Source organism: Manis javanica, chromosome 5 (genome assembly GCF_040802235.1).
Source record: "Manis javanica isolate MJ-LG chromosome 5, MJ_LKY, whole genome shotgun sequence".
Taxonomy (NCBI): Eukaryota; Metazoa; Chordata; class Mammalia; order Pholidota; family Manidae; genus Manis; species Manis javanica.
Window position 1 is genome coordinate 96,712,252 of NC_133160.1, and position 15,907 is coordinate 96,728,158.

Here is a 15,907-nt window from a genome sequence, read left to right on the forward strand (position 1 = left end):
TAGCTTGTATCTGGTACTGAGCAATTTAGTCCTCTGTCACTGCACAGGTACAAAAAAAACCACATAAATCAGGAGACCTGTACTTAGCGTACCAGGGTGGGTCTCTATCTCATTCATCTTTTTGACTTTGTAGTCTATCTTCTTTATGTTATATTCTTAATGAGCTGTTGGCATGTGTAATCAATAAAACCTTCCCTCATGAAGATATAAGGGATGCTTTAGAGATCACAATTTCAAGCATATAAACCCTTTAACTGAAGCCCCTTGTTATCTGACCCAGATTTAACCTCTCTGATTTTTGATTGCCTGAGAATATTCCCATGCTTTTGAGCTTTTTTTCCCCCCATCCATCCTCAGATTAATGTTGAAAACAGAGCTTGGATAAAAATGTGAGCTGGCAAGGTGGTAATGAGCAGTTATTATCTTTGTACATGCACAGTTGGGTTTTTTATCTCTTGGTGATGCAGCAGATTCCAAACAAAATAAGCTAACAGGACATTGATAGTATGAATAGCACATACAGATAATTTATAAATGTCCTTTAAATTGACAGTAAACATTGCTGCCAGAGTAAACCCTTTTTAAAATACCAAGCCGGATTGGTTTGGATTTCATTCTACCCACTCTATACGGAAGTACCAGTGAGCATCAAATAAAGCAAGCAGAAAAGAAGAAAAATGAAAAGAGGAGAATCAAAGGCTGGGAATAATTTAGCACTAGATAAACATTTTCTGAAAAGGCAAAAGTTGTTGTTCTCCTATGGATAGGATAAGTTGGAAAAAAGATGAAAAATATTTACTATGAATTTATTTCATTCCGCTTATGAGGCTGAAGGGCTTTTTCCTATGGTTGAGCAGCAAAGTAAGTTAGAGATACTTTTGGAGGATCATATGAAACATTAAATATTTACAACACTCATCTAATTTCTTTATACATTTTCCTAGGTTCCTTGCAACCTGCAGACATGCTTGGTACCCAAGGATACCCTATTAAAAAAACATGAGCCCAGCAAGGCAGCAAACACTTTGGGAGACGCCAGCCTCGGTGGCGCGCGCTGGTGCCCGCATGCCCCAGGAGTTCATTTCAGAGAGAAAAATCCATGACAGAAAGAAAACACATTTTTTTCCTCAGAAAAAAACATATAATGGGTAGATAAATACTACAATACAAGATGCAAAAAGATAAATAGAATAAAAACAAAACAACTCAGTTTGTATGAAAAGTTGTAGAAATCCTGAGTTGCTGTATTACATTTGTATGTGTATATAGCTGTAGATACATACATACACATTTACATATGTACAGATACACTGAAATATTCATTCCTAAAAGTGACTTGCAGCACACTGAGAGGTAGACAGATGTTACTAGCATTTTGATCATGATATCACATCTTAGAGAAGAAGAAACTGGGGCCCTAGACAAGTAGTTATTTGAGGAATCTAGACTGAGATCTCCACCACATGCCTCATACTTTTCCCTCTAGATTAAGTAAACCATATGCCCAAAAAACATATGCATATCATAGTAGATTGCTCCAAAAAAGTATGTAGAATTGAATTATAGTGTACACCATTATACACAATTTATGATTCAAATGCCTTGAACTTAGAGTATACACTGATGAGTCCACAAATGGACTATTCCAAGGGTATAGACCATTTTTAAAAGCTCTGGTGGCAAAAAGCTTACCTTCACACATTTTTGTGAAAAGGTTATTTTATATTTCAAGTCAGTACTGCTTCTGGTAAATCAGATTATGTTTTCTTAATCTGTCTCTGTCCTTCAGGTTTGTAATTCTAAATGGTACATGGTACTTGACACAAAAAGCAAAGTAATATGTTTCCATTCCTGTAAGTATAAAAATTTTACAAAACAACAGTGCAAACCCTCTAACTTTATTAGAGTTGTTTCTGTGCAAGTCAGATTTCTGGATTACCATTTCTTCTTCTTCTCCATACATTTATGTAAAATCACCAATGTCAATTCAATCATTAAAACATCTCTCCAAGATATCTACTTCCTCCATTCCCATGAGCAACACCACTTCTGAAGCAGGGGGCTCTTAGCTGGTGTTGTCTCATGCAGTCTGTCTTGGTCCAACTGCAGATGCAGAAGGGACTCCCCACCTGGCAGCCACTGAATAATCTGCTTTTGTCATCCCCTTGTTTAAAATACCTCAGTGGTTTGCCCTTAATACTCGAATAAAGTTCGGGAACTTTAATAATGGTTTACAAAACCCTTCATGATCTTTCCCCTGCCTACCTCGTTCAGTTAGTGAGGAACCATGTCCGTATTCTGTCTCTACCACAGTTTTAAGAGTACCAAGCTTTCTTTCTTCCATGCCTGCTAATATCTACTGCCCTTGCATAAAACAATCTTCCTTCCCTATTCCTGGAATACTCTTCCCTATCTTTTCCTGGCTAATGCCTACTCATCTTAAACGTTCCCATTTATCTGTCATTCATGTGCCTAAGTAGGTCCTCCAGTCACATATTTCTGCAACAGTTGGTGTTTTCCCTTTTGTAGAACTGATCACACACCTGTAACTATTTTTGATAATTCTATTTTCCTTCCTTTTTCTGTGATCTCACAGTACAGCATATGGTAGTATTCATAAATATTTGTTGAATAAATATATTACCATATAAGAATTAGCATAACTTAAATATTTTTGCCATTTCAATAATACTTTTTTAGATAGCAACATGTATCAACACATATGAGTATGAGAAAATGTACTGGTATTAAAAAATTGAGATAATGCTACAAATGTTGATATGTTCTATTTTCCCACACTTGGTATTGAAAATAATTACGACAAAGAATTTAGCAGAAGTTAATCTAATGAGCCAATGCAGAAGTATTTGATGTAAGGACCTATCAAATCTTGACTGGTTTACTTGGGTAATTACATACAAAAGTCAGCACTTTTGTATGTAATCACATATTTTTAGTGTAATTTTATTTTAGTAATTTATTATTAAACAAAAAATGTGAATGTGTTCTTCCTAAAACTTATCTATGGGTTTGGCATACCCATGCTCAAAAAATTCTTTAGGGTCTTTCATTAACCTACAAAATAAATTCCTTTCCTCAATCTATTTGTTGTCTAAACTATTTTCTTCATGTGTTTTGTGCACTTTGGTTATTTAATCAATCTTTGTCCACATGATTTATTTCAATAAATATGTCAGCTAGAGTGCTCCGGTGACCTGAAATATCCTCTTTTCCACAGCTTTACATATCTCAAACTTGTTAATTTTCAAATTTCCACTAAGATGCTATCAGTTCTATGCAAATTTTTCTAATGTATTTTCTCTGGTTTGGGTGAGGTTCCCCAGAGAACAGCTCTGAAATGGAGATTTGCTTGTGTGCAAGGTTACTCGAAGTGCTCCTGAGAAAAGCACCTATGAGGAAGTGGGAGAGAAGGGACGGCAAGGGGGGGTGAACCAGTGATGCCAGCACAGCAGCAGCCCAGGTGGCCCCACAGCCAGGCTACAGTCACTCTAACTCCTCAGAGTCATCCCAGCTGGAGGCAAGGGACTCAGACCTTTCTAGTTCTCCAGTGACCAGTCACTGGGTGGTGCTCTTCCATGAAGGGAGTGGAGCAGCCCCCTTCCGTCCAGGGCGGCTCCTGGACAGAGGCTCAGCTGATGACCTCCTCAGGAGGAGGGCCTGGGCCATGCAGTGGGCATGTGAGTTGGACCACAGCACACAACACTCTTTTCTAAGATGCCGCAGGAATCTGTGTTTACCAAGTTTGGGGCCTTTTGTTGTCTCTGACCTTGGAATATAGTTTTATGGATATGTAGTCAATATTCACTACTGGCTTTAAATTTCTTTTCTGGTAATCCCATACAAGAGTTTGAATACTACGTTCCACAGTATTGGCATTTGATAAATATATGCTAGGAGAGTGATGAATACATGAATGAACAAAGTGTACTCTTGGAAACCATTTCAATATCAATACAGTAAGAAAATTTACAAAATAAATGTCATAAATCATAGAACAAGTCTGTAAATAAAAATAGGCTTCCCATTTTACATAGGTGTGATACTACTCCACCATTTGTAAGAAAGACAGTAGATCTGCCTGGAGTAAACTGATTTCTAAATGTTCCTGGGAAATGGTTTTCAAATTATGGTTCTGAGAGCCTATTGTGGTGGGTGTCTATCTATGGAGATTCTCTCTCCCTCTCTTCCAGGACAGTTCAGCTTTTATTTATTTTGCTTATTTAGCTGAGAGGTTTGAAAGCTTGCTCTAGGGTATGTACCATCAATACATTATGTAATATGAAAACTCCTTACCAAAATATATACTGCAATTAAATGTGACTTCTTATAATAAACTAAACAATGCATATGTTTGCAAATAAACATTTTTAAGAATTGTTTTAAAGCTTTTAAAAATGCAGTCTATTACTTTGAAATGGTCCCCTTACCAAGTCATCAATGTACACTCCAACTTCAAGGCACTTGAAAAAGCTACATTAAAACTAAGATATTGTTTATATAATATTAACACAGGGTACTTATACCCTTGATTTCTGTATATGTGTATTTTTAGGCACTGATTTTGACAGTAGTGAATAAAAACTACTGATATTAATAATAAAAAGGGTAAATGGTCTAGTACATGGAACACAGGATTGGGAGCCAGAAACTTGGCATTTAAAGCTAATCTGCTATGGAACCAACCCTTGCTAAGTCATTTAATTTTTCTGAGACTCAGTTTTCTCCACCTTAAAATTGGGGAAATTAAGTTAGATTGACTTTATTCACCTTGCTACTCTAAAAAAGTATGAGTTACTGATAAATTAAAAAAAAATTAAGTCCAAAAAATATAGAATAAAAATAGAAGGATATATTCTTTAAACAACTAAAAAAAAAATCTCTTTTCAAATCAAATGCTTGATATACTTAATAGCAAAACACTTGTGGCATTTTTATTCAGTCAAGATGCTACTTATCACCAAAATGACACAAGTTCGGAAGTGGAAGTAAAGCAGTCAGCCAAAAAAGTTTTATTTTAGCATTTTAAAAATTGTCTCATTTATTTAGGCACAAGTTTTACATATTAGGATAAAGTGGCAGAAGTTAGCCTGAAACCTAATCATTTCTAAGTGCTCCTCTCTGATCTCACAGTAGCCAGAACAAGCCTCTTGAAGGAATTTCATTTAGTGCTGTAACAGAGAAAAAGTCTGCCTAAGTCTTACCTTGTATTACAAAAATATCAAGCATATGGATGATTGGTATTAGAAAGTCTAACACAAAAACCAAGACCCAGAGTAACATCTCCAAAAAAGACAACATCCTGCTGTCTGTATATACGTACAGATTAAAAGCCCTTGTGCTAAAAAAAAAGGCACTCTAATCTCTACTGTATAGGCTATGAGTTGGCAAAGTATTCTTACCTAAAATGTGAAAAAAGATGAAAACACACACTTTACTACGAAAACTGAACCTAGATAAGAAACATTTTCTGAAGCTAAATAATGATTGTTTTTTACTTGTTTTCCTACTGTTAAAACGATTTTTCTACTTTTGCTGATGGCAGCAGTGGCAGCTGATTGACCCATATGCTGAACATACAGACAAGTGAGTGCAGCGCTCAAGACAAGTGGAATACTGCTCACAAAAGCTTCAGAGCAAGTGAGCAGTTTTCCCACCACTGTCAAAAGTTGTCATTGGCCAAGGTAAGCAGTACTTCACACATATCTTTGATAATTGCTATGTCAGTGTCCCCAAATATTTCAAGAAGTTGTGGGTACTTCAGAGCTGGTGTTTTGTCCCTGGGTAAAGTAAGTTTCTTCACTTCCTCAGCTAACTCTTTTTTCCATTTAGAAGAGGTAGCACCCATTCCTGTAGTTAAGAATATCTATGTCCACAATGCCAGTCTGGAGGTCAGTAGCAGACTACTATAGGGCCTCTCGATGGAAGTGCTAGGACTCTTCAACACCAGTTGCTTCAACTTTGTTTGAAATCACTCTTTGGTCCAGGCTTCTGCTAATTGAATTCATGATTCCAGCTGTCAAGAGTATGCAGAAACCATTCTTCAACTACTACTGATCTTCCTCTCATCTACATAAGCCGTGATGGGGAGCATGGCTGCAAGTCGTGAGCCAGATGCCTGCCACTGGTTTCATCCTGAAGTCCAGCATAAGGAAGACCACATCAAACCTCGGTAATAACATGTGAGGTAGCTGGATATTTTTAATAGTAGTTTTTCTAGGATTCCATTGAGACTCAGTACATTTTATTGGTACCAATATATGGTTGTGTGGATTGAACTGACAAAAAAATCTTAGCCTTTGCAATGAAGAGAGCCAACTGCTCCATGACTTTGTGCAATACTGATCTTGCACTTTCATTCTTCTTCTCAAACTTATCAATACAGCAGATGCTATTGTCACTCAGGAAAATGAGTGATGGGGTCTGCAGCTGCCCCATCTCAATCTTTCACTTTACATGCTGTGAGGTTGACTGCACTGGAGCCCTTCCCAAATGTGTACTGGTCCCACAGGACTAGATGTGCACATACTGTAGCAGCTGGGACAGGCTGGTCCCAGGATCACCACACAGCAGGATGCTATTCTCAGTATGAAGTCTGCCCCTTTCTGTGTGACTAAAATCCTTCTTTGTTCTGAAGAAGAACTGAAACAAGATTCCCCTTTTTAAATCTTCATTTCCTTACATGCTTGGAGCTGAGGCTGAAGCAAGTAGTCATAAACGTCTGGTTTTCTGGAAAGTTCCTTAAATAATTCTACATGTTTCTCTGAAAAAAGTTTCTGATCTGTTTCTTCATGCAGACATTTTGCATCCATTCTCTGATAATGAATGACATCAGTGTGGGTTTTGTAGACCAAGTTCACATTATTCACTCTTGGGTTGAGTCAATAGGAATAGCTCAATAGATGCCTGAAGTGTTCACTCTGTCGCTGTGTTGAACCTTTTCAACAAGATCATTGTAAGCAGGAAGGATGGCAGTGTGAGGTATCTTCCCTGCAGATATTTTTTGGAAACTCTTTTGGTTTGATCATCTGCTTGTCGTAGAACATGAAGTGGCTGTGGGTCAGCACCATACTGTGGATGGTATGGCAGCACTCACACATAGGCTGAGATTCGGTCACTGTCATTTCCACCAGGGCAGTGTGTGTGCACACCTGCCTCTGGAAAAAGGTCCTCTGCATCTCTGGAATCAGCTGGGTGTCCTGATCACTATGCCACTGATGGTGATGAACTTGTCAATGCTTCTGAGTTCAGACTTCCCACATCCTTTGTCTTTAACACATTGAATGGTCTTACTTGAATCTGACATTCTAGGATTGAGTCAGCATAACTGTCAAAGAAGATCTCATTGACAGCCATGTTAAAGGTTGGGATAACTTCCTGTGAGTAGTAGTTGAGCTTTCTATACAGATTTCTTCTCTGTATGTGTTCTCAGATGACTTTATGTGTTCACAGGTTACATTTTAAAATAGCTTCCTGATAACAGTAATCTTCCCAATTAGTTTCATGAACAGAGATTCAGCAATCAGAGATCTATGGCAAAATTTTCTTCTTTAGCCAGAGGCTCAATAAAATGCTGAAGAATTCTCTGAAAATTTCCTTTATGTGTTACAACATTTATATCTATTCCTGAAATCACAGGTGTTGGCCTAGAGACTGCTCACTGGCCCAATATCCTCTGTTGCTGGTCCATAATGCAAGTTCACCTATACATTCATCTATGTAGACCCCAGGTCAGGCCTCTGCCTCATGGGTGTGCTCCTAACATCACTGCTTGGGGTTCCATCTACTCAAGAGCCATATGGGAGTGCCATATGTCAACGCTGAATCAAAATCAAGAGGGATAGCTATAGAACGCACTGGAGAAGAACTGGAAAATAATGCGTCCTACACAGCGGGATTCTCCAGGTCAGCTCCAGGCCAGGTTGACAAGGGCTACACCTTTCCTGTAGAGGTAGAATCCTCAACTCTATGTCTCTAAGATTAGATGACCTGGCATCCTCACTCAGAGAAGGGAAAGGTGGCCACCTTTGATGCACACAAGGTTTTTGGGGTGCACCTGACAAGCTGTGTTCCTGGACAGCCCCAAGAAAAGTTTTTAAAAGTTTTAAAAGGATACAAAGTGTTAGAATTAGGTGATAACATTAATTTTATTTAAAGATGATATCAATGTTTATTTGAGAAAGAAATAAGTAAGAATCAGGAGTTAAGTTTCAAAAATTGATCAGGTCAGTCACAAAACATATCAAACAACAATAACTTTCTTATGTATCTACACTAGCTAGTTTGAAAATATAATGGAAATATATCCTATTCACAATAGTGTATATACACACATGCACATATACACAGGCACACAAACTCAAAACCCTACAAAATTTCAGGAATAAATACAAGAAAAATATGCATGAAGAACACTATAAATCTTTACTGAAGACTAAAAAAGGAAGGCTATATGGATAGATACCATGTCCATGGATAGGGAGACTACATATTTTAAAAGTTAGAATTCTCACAAAAATAATCCATAAAATACATATAAATAATAGCAGCTTGGGGTGCTGATAATATCTGGGAGACATAAATATTTGAGAATTAACTTGCAGCTTTTAACCTTTGATAAAAGAAGAAAAATATGGAGCCACTTATTCTACTAATTCATAAAATAAATTATGAGGCTGCAACACAAGAGTGCTGTCATCTGTGCTTTGCTGGACATTTATAGTACTTATGTCAACTGCATCATTTTTTAATTCTTTTGTCTCATTCCATTTAATGAGAGTATAAACTAATTAAGGAACAGACACTTGTTCTTTTACTTCTTTGTTTCCTTGCAGCAGCACAAAGGCTTTGTAAACTGTATACAGCATGCCCTTAATATAGGCATGCAGTGGTTGCTTATAATTAAGAACTTCATCACTAGAATACTCCCACTGTAATAAAGAGCCTGACCTCATTTGTAAAGTTTGGCTGCTGACTTCTTTTTAAGCTTTGCCCTCCCTTTCCCCGTTAGCTCCACATCTGGACAGGCTGATTAAGAAAGCCCATAACTGCACCTCTTCTTTGACACCTGTGGGAAATTTAAGCCTGAAAAATCATTAGCCAGAGTGAATAGGAAATTTTTCTAGCTCCACCCTTGAGCCACTACAAAGGCCCTTTGCTTGGTACAAGCTAGTGTGGACCTGCTTGGGTCTGCTCTGCTCTCCCTGGGAGACTTTGTTGAGTAGTAAATATTCTCTCAAATTCTTTTGGTATATGGAATATTATCATATCATTGACATCTGAACAGACTGACCAAAACACTCATATGAGGCAAAGCAATATGACTGGAAAAAACTAACTCCATTTTTTTAAGGTCAATTTGAAATGTGAGACAAAAAAATTATGAAACTGAGTATTTGCAGATACGTATCATCCAAACTTAGTCTCTACATACATAGAATGGACATATTCTTTTAAAAAGTGCCACTGATCTGAATGCTTACAGGGGCAAATATTCCTCCAAAATACAATTTCATAATTACTGTGTTAAATCATTGTTTCAATTATAAATTTTCCAACAACAATATTTTCCATATTGTAATTGCTCCTTCAGAAATACCCTGTATATTATGGTGTCTCTCTTCCCCTCCTACTGATGCTTTCATTAAATAGCTATCTCCTAAGCAACCCCACAAACTATTATTCTGTCTTTGTGAGAAAGCTTCAGAAGAATGAATATATTCAGGTGCCTGCATCCTAGCCAAACCATGAATTAATAAATTGGCAGGATCAGAATCATGTTCAACAACCTCCCTTGGATTCGTACCTGCCAATTCTCTACATAGACAGATTGGGAGATTTTGGCAACACCTTGAGTTTAGATTTGACTTACTCATTTTTCAGTTAAAAAATATTTCTCTGACAATAAATTAAATACACTTAATTCTCAAGCACTTCTGTTGATAAAAGCTTAAATTCTCATTAAGGTGTTTCTTTTACAAAGAGAAAACATTATCAAGAGAAAGATAAAGGCTATTCTCCATTCAAAGAATTTCTTTCCTCCACTCCCTGTTTTTGGTACATCTAGTACATTTCTAATGATAAATTTTTAGTTTCTACTATGGCTTTCCTAAATATATTTATATTTCATTTGACTAGATATTTCTCTTTTATTACAGGAGAGGCAAACACATGCAGAGAGAAAAAGGATGGGTAAAATAAAGAACACAGACTTCCAAATGGCTGTCTCTTTTGTGTAAAGGGTACAAGAGGCATTTGTTTGCTTTATTAATCATTTCACTTTAAATCCAAGAAGCTATGTGAGACAAGCAGAAAATGCCAGCAAGGATGACATGACTAAGAGGCTAATAAACAGTGGAATGCTTATCCCATTGCGAGGTGCTAACCAATGTAAACTGCCTTCTGGGAATTGAAGAGGTAGCTAAGCCAAAGCAGGTCACAGCCAGGCTAAACACCTCATTGACAGTGAAGTAGAATAATACCATTGAGTATCCCAAATAGTTCACAAATACTGAAAAATATTACCTGTTCATGAATTATATTTGTACTGTAAGATAAGTTAAAGATCATCACATTCAGTGTTTTATCATTCCTCATCTAACTAAAAAACATCAAAGTTTAGTGTTTAGTTTTTTTTCAGTTGATGGTAGAGCTTAAAGAAAAAAAAAAGATTTTTGTACTTTGTGACAGGCATCAAAATAATTTGAGCATCTCTAACTAACCCTAATGATATAACTAAGTCAATTTAAAATATTTCAACAATTAACTTTTTACTTGTGTAAAATTCCCTTATAAGTAAATAAGGGTTCCCTGCTTTATGTATGTGACTTTCTGACCTTGTTTTATTCTAATATTTCATTTCTCCATTACATGAACTGGTATTTGAATTGACAACAATATGAGGAAAAAAAAATTCTTCTTAAAGATATTTCTTCAAACAATGATTTATTGTATCCTCCTACATGAAATTTAGGAAGAGTGAAATGCTAGTACAAAGTTACCTTCTTGATGGTCTCCAGCATGGAACGCCCTCCTTGCCAGGGCTTGGAGTTCTTTCTGATACAAGACAAACTTGCCATGCTGTGCCACTTTCGATCCTCCAACTTCTTATGAAAAGCATTAGCAAGCAGAAGCACGGTGTCATATATGTAAAGGTTTGAAATCTGAAAAGACATTAGACAGTTATTATTAGAATCATTGACCCCAACCATCAAGAATATGGAGAAAACCATAAGCAGTTGCTTCTGCTCATGTTGTAGATGGCTGGTTTGTGGGATATTTATTAAGCAGTTTTCTTTTTTCATTTTATGGGCAATTTTGCTATTGAGAATGAAGCCTTGTCTGATTGTATGCCTTTTTCAGCTTATTTAGGTGTGAAAAAGAAGATAAAAAAGAGAAGTTTCGACAGAGTCAAGGATGTTAGTGTCAGACCTTAGAAAATCACTGGCCCTTATTTCTTTCTGAGGAGGTAAGGATCTAAGGGCTTAAGAATAGCAGGGCAAAGTGAATAATACATTTTCTGAATATGTCAAGTTTTCATATTCTTGTTATTCAGATGGAGGAATATCAATTCAATCTTACACATGAGTGTCACAGGTGCAAAAAAAAAGGAAGCAACCATCTGTGCGTATGTGCATGTCTAGGGGGATTCAGTAATGAACAAAGGAAGGAAACAGCACCATTAATAAATATTACAATGATATTTGTATCTATACAAAAGTATATAGGTATATGTATACATTGCAGCTCATTACTATCACCAGAACCATAAACTATTGTTTGTGAATGTGTGTTCATACTAACACTTTCTTATTCCAAAGTAACCATGTTATTACCTTTCTTCTATAGAGATTGAAAAATGAATTATAGAAATGTTTGCTAAGATCTACTGTACTCTTATTTTTAACTCTTGCCAGAACTGCTATCCATACCATCAATTACCAAAGGCATTTATTTTTCAAATAAATAAGAAATTGTTTAGAAAACAAACACCAAGAGTTTTCCCAGGCCAATAAAAGGCATTAAATGGTATATTATTACCTTTCTGAAGGAAAAATTATTACATCTCTGATGAAAAACATCCAATATAATGTAAAAAATGAGAAATTGAAGTAGCTATGAAAATTCAATCCATCTTAAAGTATTTACATTTTCCCAGAGTTTTAAAAGAAGTACCTTATCACAGTTTTTTTCTTCTGAAAACAGAGGGGACAATATGTTAATTACCCTTTGCTTATAATTAATCTTTAAGGACTCTTATAAAATTGTCTGCCCAGATCACAGAATGGTATTAAGCTTCAATTATGGAGATAATGGTAGTGTGATGCTAGGAACAACAGTAAATAAGTACTTAAGTACTTCTTAACAGTGCCTTGTGAGTTTTCTTTCATTACAAAGTAAATCTTTAATCATTTGTATTTGTCAAGCATCATTTTTATATATAATACTTATGGAAGATAGCTCTATTTTTAAAAGGACATTGAACATTCATGCACTCGGTGAGATGCCAGTTTTCCTTTATAAGGAAATATTAGGGCAAGGTATTCTCATCTTCACCCACTGCCAGATAATTACTAGAGAGACTGGCAGGATGGCTGAAATCTGCAATGAATAAAGAGTGATACTTGAAGTAAAACGTAGTTAATGAATCAAAATTCAGTCTGAATTGGACTGCAAAGACTGAAAGGGAAACCTAGAAGAAACATCAAGGATGAGTGGGCTGTACCCAACAATCCATGGCAAATCATTTGACAATTTCTCAATAATCTGGCCTTTTCTAACTTCTTCTGGCTCCTCAAACTGATTTAAACTTGCTGTATTTAAGATAAAGTTCTCTCTCTAACTTTATTTTGCTCATCACTATGACTGATTAAGAATCTATATGCAATTGAGGTAGGATCCTGTGATGTCCCTTTACCTTTCTCCAGTGAGCTAACTTCCCCTAACGCTCAATTTGTAGGTCACAAGCTAGGTGAATCCTACCCTGACAACTTCTCAGGACTCTTCCTACTCCCAGGCTAATTGGGCAGTCTTCTTTGTATCTCCCATAACACTTAGGACATGCCTCTATTGAAACATATCATGATGCTAAGATTTATTTTTAAAATTTGTCTTTCACACTAGAATATGAGTTCCTTCTGGTTAAGGGTTCATATTATACATTCTTTCTCCTTTGTACTTTTGTTCCCTTTATTCTTTATTTTCTCTTTACTTAGCCTAGAGCCTAGCATATATTTGGTTTTTGATAAATTGTTGTCAAATAAAAGAAGACAAAGAAAAGCAAGTTTAACCTCAGGTAGGCATAACAGGAGTCAAGGCGTGAGAACCCTGGCAACCTCCATGCCATTAAACCTGCCCTTCTGTGATACGGTCTTCTTGCACATCCTGTGAGGCATGTACTTTCCACATCCATGCTGGTCTGAAAGGTGTTTTGTACTCCATATGTGTTACATTGTTTTCAACAAATGACTGCCTTTCCTCATGTGCCTACATTCCAAACTGTGGAATCAAACAGGAGTGATGACTTTCTCTGAGCTTTCTATTACCCCTTCTAGTCTTTCTCAGGCTAGTGCCTATTTTCTCTTGAGGTCTGTGCACTTTTGTATGTCGTACTTTATAGCTCCTTTCTACCATCACTGCTGACCTTTTGGTCATTCTTTATTCATGAGGTCTTTGGTTCTCCCTCACAGAGATCCCAAACTATCTCCTAGCCCTGAAAATAGGTCACTTGAATTTCTCTACACATGATCTTCACTTCTACTCTGGCCACAGCCAACACAAATGGCTAATTTACTGGACCCAAACCCACACAACCTGTAACATCTTAAACTCCAGTGTCCCTCTGTCTCATTAACCATTGCTCTCTACCTTACTGTCACTACACTTTTTTCTGACTTGACTTAACCTGTCCCCTCTATATGACAACCTTCCAAGATTTGACACCATCTATCACTTGCCCTGAAACAGTTATTTATCATTTGACATGTCCAGACTGCTTATCATCTCAACATTCTTCCCATCTTTCTCTTATTTTTCAATGTTTTACTTCCTAGTACTTAGAACTGACATTTTAGCACAGATGTGATCTGACTAGGAGAGAGTATTATAAGGGCTCATCTCTCTTGATCTTAGCAAAATGCTTCTGACACAGAGACCGAGATTACCTTAGAATGGGTTGGAATAAATATGACTAGTACTGTGTTCAAACCAAATTTGCTTTCATCTTCACAGCCTTAAACAGCTGTCAAGCCAGGTCTCATCCATCTAGATTTCCTGTAATTGATTTTGAACCTGTACTTTATCTCTGTGAAATTTCAACTTTTCAGCTTATAATTCAGTGAACATTGATAATTTGGATCTTGATTATGTAACAAAACATAAGCATTCTCTCCTAGCTTTATGTTATTAACAAATCTGACCATAGAGAGTTCCTGTGTTTCAAGAATAAAATATTTATTAAATGGTTTGAATATTCCTCTAGTTCTATACTTCTCAAACTGAGAGTAAAAGAAGTCCTGGTGGTGAGTTGTAGGTATCAGATGTACTCAAAGAAAAAGTAATTTTCCTGTTTTCTTCCAACTGTGGGTTTGAGGAGAGAGTAAGACAAAGGTATGGAAAGGGAGTGCTTTCTTAATTTATCAGATAGGTCTGGGAATTCAAGGTAAATAAAATATGTGTTCCCTGATTTCAAGAAACCCATTAATTGAATCGAAGGATTATGCTGTAAGGTGAATGTGCTTTAAACTACTGTGTGGTTATTTTCTGCTTTCGCAATTTATATATTACCAGCTATTTCTTTTGACATAATAGCCTTTAATATTTCAAACTTTTCTAAATGAAAATTCTTTCATGTTTTTTCCTATTTAGAATTCTATCATTTTTCATGTCAATTATCCTCATGAAGAATTAATATGAAAAGATGAGGTCATTATAAGTGTATCAGTAAGATTGGCATTAAAATTTAAATAGGCCTTGTTTAGGCTTCAGAGGGGCTTACTTTGACCATTGCTTTTTCCTTAATTACATTCAAATCCATGAGTATTCACAAAAATGCAAAGCATTGTGGTAGATATGAGAAAGGAAATAAATATAGATGAGTATTTTATGGGATTTTATGATGCCGGGTCCTGGATCAAACCTGTTCTACAAGAGTTTAAACCTAGAGGGAAACAGGAAGTTGTATGGGCAATGACCCAAAGTCAGCCACCTGGTAAACACATGCTGCTCTTTACAATGCTGATACATATGAAGAAATGGTTGAATAAATAACCACTCATCTAAAAAAAAGCCAAAGCTGACTAAAGGCAAGGAGACAGTGGAGTTACCTTTTAAAAGAAAACAGTTTTGCAAAATCACCTTTTTTATCTAGTTATTATTGGGGATGAACTAGTTTTCATAGATTTAGATTTCCAAACTCTTCAAATTGAATCTCTTTAAGGACTAAAACATTTTTGACATTAAACATTTTGAAGGAATAATTTTCTAAAATGTATCACCTGTTTATTTGACTTCTGAAATTCACCATGACTTTCTTTGTTGATATCTGAGTTATTGTTTAAATGCTAACTAATATTCTAGCAGTATACTACAGTGACACCCCTAGGAACTGTTTTATGCCAGAGTTGTTTCTACAGAAAAAGTCTTCTACTGATAGGATATTTGTATTTATGTGTCTGATTGATATCTTTCTTCCTGCTCTTGCCTTGCTACTGAGTTCTCCTTATGGCTCCCAACCATTGTGGATGTGCCTGCTTTCTGTAATAACCACTTCAAACCGACGTATTGAGATGTCTAATGCAAAGAGAAATAAAACCAAAAAATCTGATGGGATTTTCCTTAAGAAAAATAAATAGGCTCCAGGTGAGTATGTAAAGGGCGTCCTTATGAGTAA

At 36.3% G+C, this 15,907-nt stretch overlaps 1 protein-coding gene and 1 pseudogene across 1 annotated transcript in view; both read right to left on the reverse strand.

Moving 5' to 3' along the window:
• The window catches only part of GRID2 (glutamate ionotropic receptor delta type subunit 2), a 1,417,443-nt gene that overhangs the window by 483,070 nt on the left and 918,466 nt on the right, over positions 1-15,907 (reverse strand). The window contains exon 7 of the mRNA XM_037020242.2: positions 11,019-11,180. Coding sequence (XP_036876137.2) covers positions 11,019-11,180 — 162 coding nt within the window. The remainder of the gene's footprint in view (positions 1-11,018; positions 11,181-15,907) is intronic.
• LOC108403834 (DNA replication licensing factor MCM4 pseudogene) lies at positions 5,681-7,311 on the reverse strand (annotated as a pseudogene).